Source organism: Danio rerio, chromosome 8, assembly GCF_052040795.2.
Source record: "Danio rerio strain M-AB ecotype USA chromosome 8, GRCz13ab, whole genome shotgun sequence".
In the NCBI taxonomy this organism is placed as follows: domain Eukaryota; kingdom Metazoa; phylum Chordata; class Actinopteri; order Cypriniformes; family Danionidae; genus Danio; species Danio rerio.
Window position 1 is genome coordinate 11239256 of NC_141028.1, and position 21288 is coordinate 11260543.

Genomic DNA, 21288 nt, shown 5'->3' on the forward strand with positions numbered 1-21288 from the left:
CCCCTTTATGCAGTATTTTCTTTTCGATTGTTAACAGAACAAACCATTGCTATACAATGACTTGCCTAATTACCCTAACTTGCCTAGTTAACCCAATTAGCCTAGTTAAGCCTTTAAAGTGCAATTTAAGCTGAACACTATTATCTTGAAAAATATCTAGTAAAACATTATGTACTGTCATCATGGCAAAGATTAAACAATAATTCAGGTGGGCTAATAACTCTTGAAACTTCAACTGTACATAGTAGTGCTTGTTTTAATCGATGTGTGTGGACTGGATGGTAACTATCGATAGATAATACCGTGTTTTTATCTGTTGGTTTTTGATATATTGCTGTTTGTAATGTCTTATTTACTCTACTTTTACATCCAAAAATTTACAGAATCTGCACTTTTTTCTGTCATGAATTTAATAGAAGGAATTTTTGAATTTATAAAGGTCGTGAATGAGTCTAATTCTTGTTTTGTGCCCGACCATATCATAAAACAATCATCTATATATCTATATATATATATATTTAATGTTTGATTGGAATGGATTATTATTATAAATGTAATCGTGTTCAAATTTTCCCATAAATAAGTTTGCATAATTTGGTGCCAATAGAGTGCCAATGGCAGTACCTTGTACTTGCAGATAAAAGTCTCTCTCAAACAGAAAATAATTTTTGGTTAAACTAATTTTTGTGAGATCTAGTATATATTGTTGTGGTAATCTCGCATCATAGCTGTTAATCAATGTCATATATGTCATCAATTTCAATAGCCGCTCTTCTAAGAACAGTTTGGTATGGTTAAGGTTGTTTCTTCACTGAGCGGCACGACCAATACAAACCATTCTCGGCACGATTAAACAACCTGAACTGTGCCGATAGATTCTGTGTGTGTTGATGTCGTGACTCTGTTGCCAAGCTACCACTAGTGTTACCAGATATAGCAGAATTTTTCCAGCCCAAAAGCTTTCCAAAACCTACCCAGAAGCACAAAAAAGCCCAAAATATTCAATTAATATTTTATTTATTAACCTAGTTACTTTAACTGCCATAATTGTTAACTATACAGCAACCAAAACCAGCAGTCACCGAACCACAACATAACCTGATCAAATCGAAACACTGCCCCCATCTTACCCACACCCTGAACTACCTATTATATTTTACTTTCGAAATGGGGTATAAATTCATCTCATTTGGTGTTTTCAATTCAGTTGAAAATAATTAGTTGCTGCTTGTCAATCAGACAACGTGTCTATGTTTTTTCTTGCTGTCATTTGCAGGAAAAATGATCAATAAAGGAGTCATAAGAAAACTGCTGTAAGTTTAACTGCAGGCGCTGTGTGATGCACATGCAAGCAAGCTTTTATTAATCGTCTTTTTGCAGACGTGGCAATAAGCCTCACATCTGTTGCCAACCACAGGCCTAAGTCAGTCTTTAAATAAGTCAGTCCTCCAGCCAGAGGTCTGAAAACTTGCATTTCCCCATGTTTTAATTTAATTAATGAACATAGCAAGCTCGCCTATATGATTGGCAGCAAGACAGCCGGGTACCCAGTTTGTTTCGGCATGCGTGAACGAACACCACCCCACATGATATTGCAGGTCCTACTCTCAACATATAAATAAATCCACACAAATGCTAGAATAAAGGCCTGCACTTAACACAAATTGAAAATTCCAGAGCCCATATTATACATGAAATAGGGCCATATTTTGGTTGTAAGGGACTCCAACAACAGTCTTACATGCATGCAAGGTCAAAAACACTTTCATGGTCTTATAATCTGCATTTATTTTTACCTAATTATCCCAGCGACTCCCATATGAATTGTCCAGTGATTCATTTGTTCCCAAACCCCTCCTTAGCGCGAAGCTAATCTGCGCTGATTGGACTGATCGAATCTCCCGGGTTTGCGCATGCAACTTCTTGGTTTCGTTATTACGTCATGACGAAACATCTAATGACTCGTTATCAAGACGACTCGTTTGAAGCACTCTTATGAGTCTTATGAGTCGACTCTTTTATAGATGAATCAACAGTTTTAAACACTGTACACTTACAGATTTAAGCCTTAGCTGGATATTTCACTTCACTTAGAGCTGTATTACACACTACATGGAAGGGCATTTTCAAAATTCTTAATATAAGAATATAATATTTTTTTAATATTAAAAAATTGGGCTCGAAAATTTTATACCTCGTCCGATGATGTTTAATACTTTTTAATACTTTTTTTAATACGCTTAATTTTGGCTAATTTTATTTACTACCTTTTAGAAACCCGTGGACACCCTGCCTAAGGATGAAGTCAAGCACCACCCATCATTTTAGGACCATTTTAGTCAGATATACGTCATGATATGGGAAAAACAGGGCATACCTAATTTCTATTTCATAGTAACTTAAACAACCTAACCAACCAATTAAAAACTATTTTAATTTGCAGCCAAGGCGTCACTGGAAAACGTCTTAATAAAAGCTTTGTTAAACTTGTTGGAGCCATTTTCTTTTTTCTATTTTTAGTTTTGGGCTGAATAGGTTAATTTAATGACTTGATTATTATAAAGTTTATTTTTGATAATTAATAATTATTTATGTTTGAGTATTTGCATAAATGTTTAGATTTTTATTCTATCAATGCAAATCAGGTTAAGGCAGCTGAGGTAGTAGGTGGGGCGAGTGAGGAAGGAGAAAACAATTTTCAGACCGTGAGTTGGCATGTGGTGACTGGTGCTACTGAATAGCAATGAAGCTATTTCACAGATTTGATGGATCATGATGTGGTGAAAATAAACGATGAAAAGGTTTCACGATGAACTCATGCATCACTTTTTGCCCTTACTAAGATTAGGCTTAGAGCAAAATGCCGCTACAAAGCTAAAAAAAAAAAAACATACACATTAGACTTAAAAACAAGCTAAATAAAATCTAATAAAAAAATATGTATACAGTAAGCAGCAACACACAAGATGATGTCCAAAAGATGTACAAATAGCATTAAAAAATAACATTATATAGATAGATAGGAAAAAAAAGTAGCACCTTTTACCTATGAGAATACTAGTCATACACATGAAAATTAATCAATACATTTTAGAAAGGAAAGAATTTTAATAAACACGGAAAACTAATTTTGATAAGGCAAACACAAACACTCCAATATCCAGGAACATCTGTCTAACGCTGCTCGAGCATCATCAAGAACACATCTGTGTTGAGTTTGTGTCTATAAATAAAGCCAATTGAATTTCCGCCAGCCTGATTTGCCTTAAAATGTACTTTTAAACGCATCTTATCATTCGTAAAGCTATCAGATGAATAGTTTTATATTTCTGTCTCTTGCAAAGCTTCATGGGATGTGAGTTCTTTCCCTTATTACAATACACAGATTTTCATATACTTTACTTAAAATCAAAGTTTGCAATGCTGTGATTCTCCTCATAGATAGTTGGTTAGCATCATGGATTAAAAAAAAAGAAGCCTTTTTGTAATCCCTATGTGAAAATCAATGCAAGAGTGACTGGATACACACTAATGCACTCTTTGGTTACTTGTTCAAATTATTTAATGCATTAAAAATCATAAATTAACATAGAAAAATGTTTATTCATGTAGCACCATGGTCCACCAAGACACCGCATTTTATTCCACACATGTAGCAGAATGACAATAAAGCTCAACTAGACTTAAACTCAATGCATTTTCCTTCTGCCTAGTCTCTATTTCAGAGGTCGCCACACCGGGATGAACCGCCAACTATTCGAGCATGTTTTATGTAGCGGATGCCCTTCCAGCTGCAACCCAGAACTGGGAAACACCCATAAACACTCATTCACACACGTACACTACGCACAATTTAGTTTATTCAATTCACCTGTACCGCATGTCTTTGCACTGTGGGGGGAAATTGGAGCACTCAAAGGAAAACCCATACGAACAAGGGGGGGAATTTGCAAATTCCATATAGAAATGCCAACTGACCCAGCCGAGACTCGAACCAGAAACCTTTTTGCTGTGAGGTGATAGTGCTAATCATTGAGCCACTCCAGACTTAAACTTGGCTAATAAAAGTTCTTGCTTTAATTTTCAAGCAGGTTTTTTTTTTGTTACAATTACTTACTACAACTAATGCTACAACAATTAATTCCTTCATGTGAGTAATTTCAGCAGAAGCACTTGCTCTATTAATAGCAAGGACGTGAGACTGACTCAAAAAGTGCTGAATCAATTGATGGTTTAAAAAAACTAAAATGCTGACAAAGTGAATCACTTCAGTAGTAAAAAAAAGACTGTGAATCCATTCAACCCCAGCTTGAAGTTTCACATGTCTTAAAGACATTTTGTGACTGTCACACTTACGATTGCAGAACGCTGCAGTTGTAGAAGACGAAGTCGGTGGTGATGAATTTGAGCCCCGTCTCTTTGGACTTCAGAGAAAGCTTCACGACCCGTTTATCGCCTGGAAAAAGAAGAGAAAGAGACGGTAATGAAGGAGAAAATGCGGCAGAAAATGAAGTTAGGGCCGTTTGAGCTGGCACTGACACTCTAATGCAGACTCCGGACCCCCGCTCCGTACATATACTCAGTAATGCTCACGTTCCTAATATATTTGATTGCGAGACCATTTATCCACTTCTTCCATCTGTGAGCGAAATGCACTTACGTTTCAAACTCGGCAGCCCTTTTGCGTTCCATAATGACTACATCTCTGCCCATCAAATTATACTTGTGGGCCTCTCTTCACTATAATTGACATAATATTTCCATTTGGACATGCAATAATTGTTATTAATGGGAATAGCAGGCTTCCGGAGTCTAAAAGTTGCCATCAGGAGATTTTGAATTCTTAGAGTACCTTAAAATTGTTGAAAAAAAAGAGGGGGCTCAAAAGAGATTTGTGTAATTATCAGTCATCACAAAAGGAAGGGGGGAAAAAAGACTGGCACAAAATGGGCAACGTGGAAGGATGGGATTAAATTAAATCAAATTAAATTTTATTTCTAAAGCACAAATTGTTCCAGAGCAGCTTAATAGACTTGGTCAGAGCAGATGTATTTAATTTTGACGTAAATGAAAACGAGGTTGAGAGTGACAGATGTGTCTGGATGATTGTTGAGAGATGGAAAATGTGTTTTCATAAACTTCCAGTGGACAAATGAGTCAGTAAAACATGGCTTGTGTAAAACAGATGGACATCAAGAAAATATGAAATATTTCATTTGACTAGTTTTATCAAACACTGATAACCCCATGTATGCAGAAAAAAAAATAATATTACAGCTTTTTAAACTACAATTCAACTCAAATTCTTCTTATTATTAGTTTAATAATTATTATTTGTTTCTAAGCAAAAATAATAATGAAATATTGAGTATTGAGAGGATCTAAGCGCATGCTAAATTATTTTAGATTTATTTTATTTTAATTCATTTTTTCTGAGCAAAAATAAGAACAGAACATTGGGAGGATCTAAGCCAGAGCTAAATTATTTTGCTAATTTATATACATTATATTTATTTTAATTTATCTAAACAAAATAAGAACAACACATTTTTTATTTATATATTTTTTTATTTTATTTTTCTTAAAAATTTTTCTAAACATTTTAATTTATTTTAATTTATTTGATTTCATTTCAACGAAACATTGAGAGAATGTAAGTGCATGCTAAGTTACTTTGTTTATATACTTTTTATATTTATTTTATATCATATAAACAAAAATTCAATTAAAATTCTTCTTATTATTAATAAAACATTTTAGCAAAGATTTTGGGAGGATCCAACCCCATGCTAAATTATTTTAGATTTAATTTATTTTATTTTATTTATGTTATTTTAATAAATATGTTTCTGAGAAAAAAATAAGAACGAAAAAGGATGATCTAAGTGCATGCTAAATTATTTTATTTACACACACACACACACACACACACACACACACACACACACACACACACACACACACACACACACACACACACACACACACACACATATATGTGTATATATATATATATTTTTTTATTTATTTTTTTTTTTTTATCTGTACAAAAATAAGAACGAAACATTTTTTAGTTTATATAATTTTAATATTCATTTTCTTTTATTTTTTTTCTGAACATATTTATTTAATCATAATTATTATATTTCATTTTTTTCTGAGCAAATATAAGAACGAAAACAACTGCATGCTAAATTATTTTGTTTATTAATATACTTATTAAATTTATTTGATCTAAACAAAAATTCTATTTAAATTCTTCTTCTTATTATTATTATTATTTAATTAACATTTTTTCTGAGCAAAAATAATAATGAAATATTGGGAGAATCTAAGTCCATGCTACATTATTTTAGATGTATTTTATTTATTTATTTTTTTCTGAGCAAAAATAAGAACAAAAAAAATTGAAAGAGTTTGTTTATTTCTATAATTTTTTATTTATTTTATTTTATTTAAACAAAAAATCTATTCAAATTCTTATTTCTGAGCAAAACTAATGACGAAATATTGGAAGGAGCTAAGTCCATGCTAAATTATATTACATTTATTTTATTTCAGTTTTTTCTGAGCAAAATAAAAATCTAAGTGTGTAATTTGATTTATTTATATTTATTTTTTAATATTTGTTTTAGTTCATAGTTTTTTTTATTTTATTCTTTTTCCTGAGTAAGAATAAGAATGAAACATTGGGTGGATCTAAGCCCGTGCTAAATTATTCTTTAAATATGTTTATTTAGTATTTTATTTTATTTATTATTTATGTTATTTATTCCAGGCAAAAATTTGAACGAAACATTGGGGTGATCTAATCCCATGCTAAATTATTTACAATATTTGGCTCTATGATATTATAATGATTAAAGCAGCCATTAGTGCTGTCAGTATGTCAAGGGAAAGAGTTGATCTTGTCTGGCAAAGTCAGCTTTGAGTCTGGAGGACAGGAAAACATCCTCTGCTGTTTGGATCTTATCAGAGTAAATGCCATATTCAATTTAACATCAATCAATATCGGCTCTGCTCCATGTTGCACTGAAAAATATCCCCATTTTTAGTGGAAGAAATGTATCGTAAACATGGATTGTGTGAATAATACATTGTGTATTGCACTGTATACGCAAACTGTTGATCTCTATTGACATGTTGACCTTTGTGGTGTTTTATCTTTCTCTTTTTTATTTAATATTTTAGGCATTAAAGTCATTTGTAATTGTAGCCTGGCGTTTAGTGCGTTTTATAATTTGATTTTATTTAGTTTGATGTTGTGCACTGGTGATGTGACAAAACTAATAAAAACAATATTTAATATATAAGATGGTTCAGTCTATTTTTTTCAATTCAGCTGATACGCAGTATTGACCAAAAAAAATCATATTATCCAATGATAATAAATCTTTTGAAGATCCAAACAATCTTTTTAGTCTAGAGCTGCATGATTCTGGATAAACTCTGAATTATTTATTTTTTGTTTAAAATATAATAATAATAATAATAATAATACAAATATAATAATAGTAATAATAGCAATAATAGTTATAATAATAATAATAATAATTATAATAATAATATAATAATAATAATAATAATAATAATAATAATATAATAAAAATAAAAAAATAATAATAATAATAATAATAATAATAATAATAATAATAATAATAATAATAATAATAATAATAATAATAATAATAATATCAGACGTTAGAATCCGTATTTATATTTTTGGCTGAAATGTTATAGTTTTATCTACATTTATTATTATCTGAAGTTTGAAAAGAAAACTAGGCTGCATTCTTCACACTGTGATTCGAATCTGATTTTTTTTGCCCACATGTCACTCAGGTAATGACAGTGTGAACAGCCCAAACCGCATGGAATCTGGTCTTTTCAGGTCAGATTTGTGCCACTTTCATATGTAGTTTTAAATCAGACACAGATCTGATATTGTGTAATGCGACCGCAGTGTGAACGGTTAGGTCGGATTTTTAATCACCATAAAGAGTCAGGACCTGGGTTTAACATCTCATCCGAAAGATGGCGCTTACTGAGCAATATAGAGTCCCCTTCACTTTACTGGGTGTTAGGACCCACACAGATCGCAGAATGAGCACCCCCTGTTGGCCTCACTAACACCACTTCCGGCAGCAACATAGTTTTCCAATGTGGTCAAGGTATTGAAAAGGCACAGGCCAGCTTGGTTTCAGTGGGCGACCATGTGAGAGTTGCAGAGAGCTAGCTGTGGTCAAAAAATGCTTCTTGATTAAAGGATTTTTAGATATTTGGACTAGAAACAAGACAAAAACTCTGTAACTATGAAAATCATTTTTGCAGTGTATTGGTAACATAACAATATATGTTACTTACTATGATAATATATGTTAACTGAAACAAGAGTGTGATCTTTAAGGATTAATAGTGCAGCTCTTTTTTGTTTTTTTCATTTCACTAATAAACACATCGCACTATGGCTGTCAATTGCAATCTGAATGGTGTCTTACCATATCCCTGAGTGACAGACGGGACGTCCCGAAGGGAAGGGGACATGCAGAGGATTTGTCCTTTAGCCAGCACTTCTCCTGGACTCTCGGTGAGCTCCTCAAACACACACGTCACCCCCGCAGAGAGGTTCGGGACGTTCGCCACCTTCACACTCAGCTGGAGCACAAACACACACACACACACTCTCTTCTGTCAGACACGATACATGATCACGTGAAATGCCTGATTAACATGTGTGAAAGCAGCATTTTGTCACGATTCTGTCAGGAATGATGGAGGGAAAAATACACTGGAACAGAAAATCCTGACATTATTTATTCCCTGATGTATTTTTCCCCAAGAAATTCAAAAAATAAAAATGAAGATTATTTATGGCCAATTAATAAACAATATTCATCAAACAGACCATCACATTTATTCTCTAGCTTGCTTACTCAGTCATTTTCTTTTCTAATAATAATAATATAATAAAAATAATAATAATAAAAATAATAATATAATAATAATAATAATAGTCCTTTTAATAATCTGGGGTCACCACAGCAGAATGAACCGCCAACTTATCCAGCATATGTTTTACGCAGCAGATGCTCTTCCAGCTGCAACCCATCACTGGGAAACATCCAAACTCTGCATAAAAATGCCAGCTGACCCAGCCAAGGCTTGAACCAGTGACCTTGCTGAGAAGCGATCGTGCTACCCATTGCGCCACCGCATCGCCCAGCTTGCTTAATTAAATTACATTTTTGTGATTATATAATTACAAATATACTTGTTGTAAGCTGTTTTAGATAAAAACATATCAGATAATAATAATGCAAAAGTAACAAATCTGAGTTATTATTTTACATATAATTACAATGAAAAGTATTCAAGGAGTCAAGTTTCAAGATGTGAAAATAAAAACATTATCAAGGCATAATAAAAGTCTTCTGAAGTCATTTGATAGATCTGTGTGAAAAATGGATGAATTTAAGCCGTTATGTACTAAAAAAAAACATTCATCATTGCTGAAGGGTAATGAGTTTAGTTGGAATAATATTAGAGCGAATTGCACAATCTTCAATTTAAGATTTTAAAATATACTGTGTAAAAATTAGTAAAAGTATGTTTTAGGAAAATAAGTATAAAAGTGATTCCTTTTAATTAAATAATTTACTTTTTGTTTTCCTTTATTATTTCCCTATAAGACATACTGGAAAAGTACATGAGTAGTTTAGGTGTTTGTTGTAGTAGATTTTGTAGAGATTGTTAACAAGAAGCTTATAATGCTGTTTTATAAAGCTGTTCTTGAAAGTATTGTTAGTTATAGTATCATAGTGTGGTTTGGCAACCTATCTGTACAGTGTAAATCTAAGTTAATGCATCTCTTAAAGACAGGATGGAAAATTGTTCTGCACGATGAATATTTTAATCTTCAACTTTTATATGAGAATTGTGTCCTCAATAAAGTGGAAAAGATTCTGAATGATGCAACTCATTTTTTTTTTCTAAATTATGAGATTTATAGGAGATAGAGAGTGCCAAAGTGAAGGTTGAACCGATATAAAATATCCTTTGTACCAGATTCAGTGGGTTTACCTAACAAGAGTTATATTAATTAGCATTATAATTATTGTAACTACTGGATTTTATTTAGTTTTTATTTTAGTTTTTTAAGGAATGTCTGCAGCAATATGGTGATGCCCATAAAAAATTTCCTGTCAAGGACAATAAAGTCGCTACTAACTAACTAACTAACTAACTAACTAACTAACTAACTAACTAACTAACTAACTAACTAACTAACTAACTAACTAACTAAAATAATAATAAATTGAATAATAAATTATATTTTTTATTATCAATAATATTAATTTATTATTATCAATTATTATTATTAATATTATTAATATTATTATTATTGGTATTATTATTTTATTATTATTATTATTTTTATTATTATCACTTTAATGATCATTAATAAAACACTAAAATACACCAAAACCAAATAAAACAAACAAACCTATAGTCCACTTCCCCTGTTCTTTGATATTCATATTTCCATTCATACAATGTACTTTTTATTTATTTATTTATTTATTTATTTATTTATTTATTTATTTATTTATTTATTTATTTATTTATTTATTCATTCATCAAAGCATTCAGCCCAGCGTACAAGAAATACCCAAAGAGCCCTGTTGTTTTGAGCATCCATGACAAAAACGCATTACACAGACAGTAACAGCGCAACACCATCGAGATTATTAACCCCAGTCTTATGACAGCTTTATAAAATGATAAAGCTTTGAATATGAAGTCACCTGTGTAGACACGGAGGTCACAGACATGTTATCCGGAGTGACGGTAATGTCCACACACTGCTTCAGCTCTGTACTGAAGTGAAGCGGCTCGGCCCACTTCTCACAGGCCTCCTTTCTGGAGCACCTGGAAACAAACAAACAAACAAACAAACAAACACATGAGTAAACAGGAAGATCCCAGCATGCACAATAGAGCCTGCGGTCGACGGCGCTCGTCTGATAAGAGTTCAGGCTTCAGCGAGCATGATTTTCCTTTTCCCCTGTCCACTCAGACCAATGCATGTCAAATATCCACTGATATCCACAGCACAAAAAACTTCTGATGCAGCTGATATGGTGGAAAGAGCTCATATAGCGTGCAGTGGCAGAAATGTGGAGGATTCATATCTGTTGGTCATTATTCATACGTTATAGTGACACATGTGGAGCAAATATCTCAGGGCAAAATGTGTGTTAGTAACTTTCAAGCAACAATGCAACCGCATTCAGAAGGATTCATATAGAACTGAACTGTACTGTATGTACTAGTTTAAAAATTGGCACATTTAAAAATTCTATTGTTACAATGCAAACCGTGTATTATAACCTGTTGAACACATTTTCAACACATCAATGATTGATTTTAAATTAGATTAACCTTTAGCCGAGAATTTCTTTTTCAAAAAAGCTGACAAAATAAGCCATTTTAATCCATAAATAACAACAATGTATTGCAATAATATTCAATATCAGCAATAGTAACAATAACAGCAACAACAACAACAATAATTGCAACAGTAATAACAACAAGGACATTAATAATAACAACAACAATATTAATAATAAAATGTATAATAATAATATTCATATTAGTATTATAATAATAATAATTATAACAACAACAACAACAATAATAATAATTATTATTATTAAATTATAAATAATCATAGTAATATCATAACAATAACAAAATTAACAAAATAAATAATAATAATGATAATAGCAATAGTGGCAATAACAACAACAACAACAACAATAATAATAGCAATAGTAATAATAATATTAACAACAACAACAATATTAATAATAACATTTACAATATCAGTATTTATAACAGTAATATAATAATAATAATCACAACAACAACATAGGATTATTATTATTTTTATTACAATAACAAAAACAAAAACAATAATAATAATAATAATAATAATAATAATAAAAACAACAACACCAAAAGCAGCAATAGTAATAATAATTTTACTACTACTACTACTAATAATAATAATAATGATAACAATAATAATAATAATATCAGCAATAGTAACAACAAAAATAATGACAATAATAGCAATAGAAATTATAACAACAATATTAATAATAATAAAGTATAATAATATTAATATTCATTAACAGTAATAATAATACAATAATAATAATACAATAATAATAATAATAATTATTATTATTATTAATATTAATAATCATAGTATTATAACAATATTAATAATAATAATGTATAGTAATATTAATATTCATAACAACAATAATAATAATAAAAATAATAACAATGACAATAGTTATTAGAGGAGGAAGAAGAAGAAGAAGACCATAATTATTTATTTGTTTGCTTACACTTTATTTTAAACACTTTACTTATATATAACACACAAGTACACCTGGGCTTCTATGTGACACTATTTGTTTTAACCATTTATTTATTTTCAATATAGTCACCCCGCCACCATATGGTCACTCTGTAGACAGTGTGTTATGGCACAACAAACAACCTTATTTTCAGCACCTAAACTACAGTGGACACATTAATGCCACCGATAATCTCCTACAGCAATAGATACAATCACAGAAATGTATGCATGTCCTGACTGTTTTTTTTTTCATGAGCAAAATAGCTGGCCTGCTTTTCTCACACAGTAAGTACATCTGCAGGGAAGCTGCCAGCTATTAAAGCATTCATAAAACTGGCATGTTCGTTAGACGTGTTAAGTGGAGTTAAAAGTCGCTCTGTGCCTGTGTTAGACTGTGAATGAGGATGGGTTACGTTAATGTACACAAAGCCTCATCACACCGTGACCCAGATCATCCATTATAACAGTGTTTGCGCATTAAAATACATGATCCTCACCCAAAAATCAAGTCATATATTATCGACCTCATCGGCTATTGTTGATTACTGTTATATGTCAGCGGTGAGAGGTACAGTAGAAGCTGATGATGCATAACAAGGCTCAGTAAATTAAAAGTGCTTTAATTTTGAGGCCGCGCCGGAGAGACTGTAATGAAAAACGCACATAGAGGAGAGATGGAAGCTTTTAAAAGCACAGCCTCCCCGGATTGCATCAAAACTAGGAGAGGGGGAAGCTAAATATTTACCAAAAGCCAAGGTATCTAATTCATCATGATGTCGAAGATGGCATCATTTTCCATCAGTAGCAACAAAACCCCGCATTTTTACCTCCAGCGCGCCTGTCTGTCTGGGAAACCAAGCAAGCGCAGTCGATACTGACAATGCCATTATTCACCAGCAATGCACACAGCAGTAATGATTTGTTTTCCCTTAATTATGCCCATATGTCTAAGGGAAGAAAAAAGAAATGGGAGCAGTCTTAATTAAAGAGATAGAAAAGGATATCTCTCGCTACATGCACCTTCAAGGCCTTCCTGCGCCTTTTTTGGGGGTTTTGCTTTGGGTTTATTACCTACTCTTGCTTTCACCAAATGAGTTTTCGTCCAATTAAAGCACACTTGTCTTGTTGCTAAACTGGAACTAATGTGATTTATGATACATGGCCACTTTTTGCAGGTAAGGTGGTCCCTGCGACACGAACGCTCATGTGATGACAATAAAACGATCCCTTGTTGTGAGGCAGCCGGAATGTTCTTTGAAGACCGTATTGATCCTTCTTAACACGCAGCATGTACCGGGACAAGAATCAACGAGGGCTGTAAATTGGCCATGACGGGAGGCATAAAGTGTAACAATGTTCGATGTAAGCAAGCAGTCGTTTAGCGGACGCCTTTGTTTTAAGGGACTTTGGGGGTGGGGGACCTGTAACAGGGACAAACAACGTGGAGAATTTTTGGGGATTGAAGTCATTCATTTTCTTGTCCCACTGCATCCCAAAGGTGTTCCCTTCACCTTCTTCCTGTGCCCCAAGATGCTTTGCATTAATTATGAGAGTAACATCCAGCAAACTGTAAACAAGAGCTGCGTCCCAAATCGCATACTTATGCACTATTCTACGCCATTTTGTAGTATAAATAGTGTAAGTAGTGTGTTCACACTGAAAACTCTAAAAATAATAAGTGCACTTTAATTACCCGGATGATGCACTCATTCAGCCGCTAAAATGAAGTGTGTAATGATGAACACTTCACGCACTCAACGACCGCAGGTTTGCTTACGTAGCGGAAGGGGCGGAGCTATCGGACGCACATGTTGAATAACTTTATTTTGGATGGTGAGAGCAAAATTCTTCAACGAGAGTGATTTTAGCGCCTCCCGATGGTGAATGCGGTTAAACTCGCGGCAGGTAATATTTGATAATTCGGTCGTTTATTTCACTGATTTGGCAACCGTCAAACGTCATCAGGCAAACGGTTTGAATTTCCGCTTAGTAAAAAAACATTAGTGTGCCATTTGGGACGACACTACATACATATACTATCCTTTTGAGTGTGTAAGTGCATAAGTACATAGTGCATGAGTGCATAGTGTATAGTGTGCCATTTGGGACGCAGCTAATGAGTGAATTGTTTTAAATGTGCCATAGATTGAAAATCTGGATATACCTAGGCAAAGCTGAATAAGTTCAGCCTCAAACACCATCGTTTCCTTATTCTCATGTGTATCCTACCTATCACATGAGTGTAAAATCTCTGTGAAAATCAGGCCAATCTGAACAAAACCCTGACTCTGACGATACATACGGGATTATTATTATGCATGCCATCCCAACTCTTGCTCAACCACATCCCAAAGGTGTTTTATCCACCTTCTTCCGAAACCCCAAGATTCTTTGCATGAATTATGGGAGTAACTTCAAGTAAACTGTAAACAATAAGTAAAATGTTTTTAAAGAGGCCATAGAATAAAAATCTAGATTCGCCTAGGCATAGCTGAATAATTAGAGTTCAGCCTCAAACATCATTGTTTCCTCATTCTCATGTATATCCTATCCTAGGGGTTCTCAATCTTGGCCCTGGAGGGCTGGTGTCCTACAGATTTTGGCTCCAACCCCAATCAGACACACCTGGGCTAGATAATCAAGCTCTTACTAGAGCAGGTGTGCAGGTGTGTTGAGGCAAGTTGGAGCTAAAATCTGCAGGTCACCGGACCTCCAGAACAGAGTTTGAGAACCCCTGTCCTATTGCATGAGTGTAAAATCCCGGTGAAAATTAGGCCAATCAGAACAAAACACTGATTCTAACAATCCAAATGGGATCATTAATATGCATGTCCCAGCACAGTTTGATTGGCAACAATGTTTCCTAGTGAGAGTACAACAATGCATATCTCGTTTAACCACATTCCAAAAGTATTTCATCCACCGGACCTCTAGGTCTGAGTTTGAGAACCCCAGTCCTATACCGTGACTGCAAAATTCCAGTGAAAATCAGGCCAATCAGAACAAAACCCTGACTCTGATGATCCAGATGGGATTATTAATATGCATGCCCCAGCACAGTTTGATTAACCACAGTGTTTTCTAATGAGATTACAACAATGCATCTCTTGTTCAACCACATCCCAAAGTTGCTCCATCCAGCGGACCTCCAGGACCGAGTTTGAGAATCCCTGTCCTATCCCGTAACTGTAAAATCCCGGTGAAAACCAGGCCAATCAGAACAAAACACTGATTCTGACAATCATGCATGCCCCAGCATAGTTTGACTGGTAAAAATGTTTCCTAGTGAGATTACAACATTGCATATTTTGTTTAGCCACATTTCAAAGGTATTTCATCCACAGGACCTCCAGTACTGAGTTTAGGAACCCCTGTCTTATCCCATAAGTGTAAAATCTAGGTGAGAATCAAGCCAATTGGAACAAAACACAGACTCTGATGATCCAGATGGGATCATTAATATGCATGCCCCAGCAGTTTGATTGGTCACAGTGTTTCCTAGTGAAATTACAACAATGCATCTCTTGTCCAAGCACATCCCAAAGGTGCTCCATTGACCTTATTCCTATGCCCCATGATGCTTTGCATGAATTATAGGAAACATAAAAAACTGGTAAAAAACTTTTAAAACCCTAGTGAAAATCAGGCCTATCGGAACAAAACAATCGACATGGAATCATTAATATCCATACCCAAGCAGAGTTAAATTGGCCAGAATGTTTCCTAGTGAGATTACAACAATATTTATTTTACACATATTTTTAAAGGTTAAAACATCTTAAAATGTTTCCTATGTATGTGGAACTTTTATTTTGAAAACTGGAGAGGCCTAAAGAAACAGTAGGATTCCCATGGGAGAATGTTATCTCATCTGTTTACATCACATCATAATGTCAAATTTAGGAAAGTCAGATTATAAGTTTATTCAGCGACACCTTGAAGCAGCATATATTCTGTTGAACAGTATCTTTTGTTAGTTTAACATGTATATTGTGAAATTTGCCATTTATGTTTGTAATGAGAAAACAAACACATGTAAACTGCTGAATATAAGGTTTTAATGCAGATTTATGCATCATGTCATATCACTCAGCTCTTACTATGCTTTTTCTGGAGTAAAAGTATGCCAACAAACTCCAATACACTTATCTGTTTATGTGGAGGTTGATCTACAAAGAACAACTCTAAACAGGTTCTAAAAGAGCTTGTAAAGCCATCGCCATTCTTCTACAGCTCAATTTAAACAATGCATCCATGCATTCTATGGCACCTTTAAAAAACTGAATACAATGAGGAGTCATTATTCTCCTCAAATTTCATTTATCAACTATCAAAAGCCAACTAATTAGAATAAAGAAATTAATTTCAGCAGACCATGAATATGGTCGCTGAGCTCCTCATTTCTCATTGAAGCAAACCATAAAAGTCGTCCCTATGACTTGTGGATTACATTTTTCCGCTATTTTACTGTACTGCAGAAATCACATGTAAGCTGTACTTTGGTAGATCTAATTTGCACATATTCAGAAATCCAATGACATTTGCTGTCACTGACGTCAAGCCTGGCGAAATGCATTCCTGACAAAACTGGTATGGATACGTGCGTGCATGAATGACACATTTCACATTTATTCATTTACGAAACTCATCCAACTCAAAGATTCTTTGAGCAGGAGGTAAATTACATTTAAGAGCTATTGAGATCTGGTCTGTTCGTCACAAGCCATTGTTTGACTTCAGAAGACTTGGAAGAAATATTGCATGAGTCATATGGGCTACTTTAATGTCAATTATTGGAAAACAGCTGCTTAGACGATCTTCAAAAAACCTCCATCTGGACATAGAGGAAACAAATCCTACTTTTCCACTGCATTGCATGGCACTTTTCGGCACAAATTGGCTCATTTTAGTTTGGTTTTGCGTGTTTTGCATATTAACAGCGGTTTAGTGAAGCAGAAGTGGCTAAGACCTTTTTCAGTATTTATATACTTCCAACTGAAACAGAATATTGAGTAGGGGTCAGGGCTTTTTTTCTGCACACCATTCCCACATAGCAAACTAAAGATTAAAGGGGTGTGATTTACAATATTGTGGCTGAAGTGATCAAACTGACATCAAACAATTAAGGAGCGTCACTCCAAATGCAGAAGCAAATGGTCAGATTTAAAAATTACCCAGACAGTAGACAGTACTTTTTCAGTAGACTAACTTGCATAGATTAATTGTTCACCTAAAAAAATAATAATCTGCGCTAGCCAAAATAAACATGGTACATTTTGATTTCACAGGAACTTTTAAAAATGATCAGGATTATTACTATTGTGACTTCCTGAAAAAGCAGGATCCGCTCATTTGCTACCAATTAGCAGAAAGTCTGAAGCTCTCCTACTGACAACAATGCTGCTATTTGAGGGGTCTTTTTCATGAGGTGGTATGAAAACAGTTTATCTGTGAGACCCAACAATACAGTAGTTTTTGTGGTTACAATATAGCAGGTTTGGAGTCTCGTGTCTCAAATGCAGTGACACCGGTAATGATGCTAGTAGTGATGACTTTCTCAGACCAATTGGGGATCAGCAATGTCTGTACGTCATGTTTTGATGACGAACGGCTTGCTGGAAACCTCATTCGAGACCTTACAAAAAAGTGTCATGTAATAGGTATTTGCAGATTTGCCATCGAGTCTATTTATTTACTTGTGTAAATGAGTGTAAATTTAAATGTGTTCAGTTTTTAAATAAATTTCAGTAATATTATTGACTAAAATGAAAATGTTCAAATGATTTATGTACACTACAGTTTGTAAAGTCAAATGATCTGTCTTTTAGTAGATATATTATATCAGAGAATTGCTTTGTCTACTAAATAAGTGAATCTAATTGAATTTGCATTGAAAGCATTAAATACAAGTTAAAAAGGTATTATTCTTTAATTTCATATATTAAGCTTTTAATTATGATACTTCCAAAATCCCTCCGCATAAATTCACAGATTTTTTTTTTTACAAAATTCTCAGCAGAAATAGCAAAAAATGTCTGCAGATTACGTCTGGCCCTAGTAATAGGCATGAAATGCAGTGGAAAAGCCCCAACAGTGAGATGTAGTGTGCAAATTATTTATTAAATATTAACATCTTTTTTTAATTTTGTGTTTTATTTTTGCATGCCTCAATGAACCCAATTCATATATTTATTTTAAATAAATCTAATAAGTGATTTTAAGGAATAATTACTGAAGTCTAAAATAGAGTAATCTGTGATAGGCTAAACCATTATCAAAGATGATCTGTTTTTGATATAAAATGGTGAATTTTGCCAGAAGGGAACAACTTTGCATCCCTGCACCAACAAATAAACAAGATCACACTAAATGTTTACTAGAACTTCCATGCGCATGGCATAGGGGTGTATTAAAATACATGACACAGTTTAATTGACTTCACGTTTAGGCTATATGTAGATACAAACACCTAAATTACGAGACAAATCGTATTTTGATGACCAGATCTGTCTGTTTCAGGATGTTTCTCAATATCCGTTTTAAACTGATCTTGCACCCTTATGTTCTCGTGAAACATCATTATCAACAGACAACGTTCGGTTCCAAAACGCAAGACTACAGGAATGGGGGACGCATGAAAGGACTCAGATGTGCCTTTAATACACTGAAAAAAATTATTCAGAAATGATTCCTTGGATTTACTCAATTTTTTTACGTAAGTCACTGTAAACAATTTGTTTGGGATGAATTTAAACAAACAAATTAAGTAGAATTTAATTAAATTTAATTTGTTTGTTTAAATTCAACACAAATAAATTGTAACATATGAAAAAACATTTTTTTTTTTCAGTGTATCGAGAATGATTCGATTGCAAATTTGAGCTTAGTACTCACTCTAGATTCTTTGGAATCATCTTCAATGCCTCCTCCTCAATCTTACCCCAGACATGCTCAATAATATTCATGTCTGGTGACGGATGACAATCCTGGAGCACCTTCACCTTCTTTGCTTTCAGCAACTTTGAAGTGGAGGCTGAAGTATGAGAAGTAGTGCTAATTTATATTAGGTCAAAATATATAAATAACTTATTATTATTAATGGGGTTTGCCTTAGGCAAAGTCCATTCTTACTATTGTGGTTTATTATTAATGGGGTTTGCCTTAGGCAAAGTCCATTCTTACTATTGTGGTTTCTTCTTATTATTAATGGGGTTTGCCTTAGGCAAAGTCCATTCTTACTATTGTGGTTTCTTCTTATTATTATTATTCTTCTTCTTCCGTACGCTTTTTCGGCGCGTAACTAGTCCCGCAGCTTTCGTCCCAGACCCTTGAAAGTTGGTTCAAATCGTGCGGTCTTATCGGGAATGGTGTGCTATGACTTTTATAAGGGGTCGGGGGTTTTTTGGCCCCGCAGGGGCCAAAAAACCCCCCCAAAAATCCCATAGACTTAACATTGAGCCGAACTTTGACGAATCACAGCGCCGAGTGTGAATTTCATAGAAGTATGGGATTCACAGCATCTGTAGGGGGTTGCAGCCTAAGTAAGAACATACCCCGCAAGGGGGTATAAGTTGTACCCCTGGGGCTCTAGGACGTCCCAAAGTGCTCCCATTGACTTACATTGGCCCATTGACTCCCATTCATTTTCTAGACACTCGTAAGATACTATTCCCGGAAATCGCCGTAGCGCCAACAGTGAAATTCGTAGAGACATGGGATTCGCGACATCTCGAGAGGGTTATAGGAGGCTTCAACCCACACCCCGAAAGGCGGTAAATGTTGTACCCCTGGGGAGCTAGGACGTCCCAAAGTCTCCATTGACTTTACATGGAGCCGAACTTTGACGAATCACAGCGCCGAGTGTGAATTTCATAGAAATATGGGATTCACAACATCTGTAGGGGGTTGCAGCCTAAGTGAGAACATACCCTGAAAGGGGGTATAGGTTGTACCCCTCGGGTGCTAGGACGTCCCAAAGTGGTCCCCATTGACTTTACATTGCCCATTGACTCCCATTCATTACATTGACCCCCATTATAAATGTCATATGTCAATCAAAGTACATAGCACTGTCATACAGACTTGGGGGTTGGCTTATTTGACTAAGGCAACCAATCAGCATCTCATTATGATTTTGAAGCTCACAAGCCACGCCCCCCCAAACCACTTAAAGACCCTTAATAAGTGCCCCATTGACTTAACATGGGGTGGGATGTCCCATTGCAGATCCCATTGACTTCCATTATAAAGGTCACACATCTATAACATTACATAGGAGTGTCATAGAGACATGGGGGTGGGCTCATCTGACTCAGACAACCAATCAGCATCTCAATATGATAATGAAGCTCACAAGCCACGCCCCCAAACTGGTCCCATAGACTGCCATTATAACTGCCCTACATGCATATCTTTGCTTAGCAGTGTCCTATTGACTTGGGGGATGGCTCATCTGACTCAGACAACCAATGAGCATCTCGATATGATAATGAAGCTCACAAGCCACGCCCCCAAATTGGTCCCATAGACTTCCATTAAAATCGGCCTACATGCATATCTTTGCTTAGCAGTGTCCTATTGACTTGGGGGTTGGCTCATTTGACTTGGACAGCCAACCACATTCAAGTTCACTCTGTAACCTCGCCCATAGCAACAAAACAGAGTACCCTAGCAACCATTCATCAACAGCTATATCTCGGCATCAGAACATCGTAGAGACTTGGGGATTGGCTCGTTTGACTCATGCTAGCAAACGGAACTTCCTGTATGCTACACATGCTAGCAGTGACTAGCTACATGCTAATATTGACTAGCCAAGTACTGTAACTTGCTAGAAATGCTCACTAAGTATAAAT

At 34.5% G+C, this 21288-nt stretch overlaps 1 protein-coding gene across 2 annotated transcripts in view; it reads right to left on the reverse strand.

The window, feature by feature from the left end:
* plxna3 (plexin A3) overlaps positions 1–21288 on the reverse strand; it is a 355788-nt gene that overhangs the window by 173448 nt on the left and 161052 nt on the right. For both annotated transcript variants that reach the window (XM_087263713.1, NM_001098489.1), the window contains 3 exon segments: positions 10806–10929; positions 8499–8655; positions 4357–4456 (listed from right to left, as the gene is read on the reverse strand). In XM_087263713.1, coding sequence (XP_087119839.1) covers positions 4357–4456; positions 8499–8655; positions 10806–10832 — 284 coding nt within the window. In that variant the 5' untranslated portion in view covers positions 10833–10929.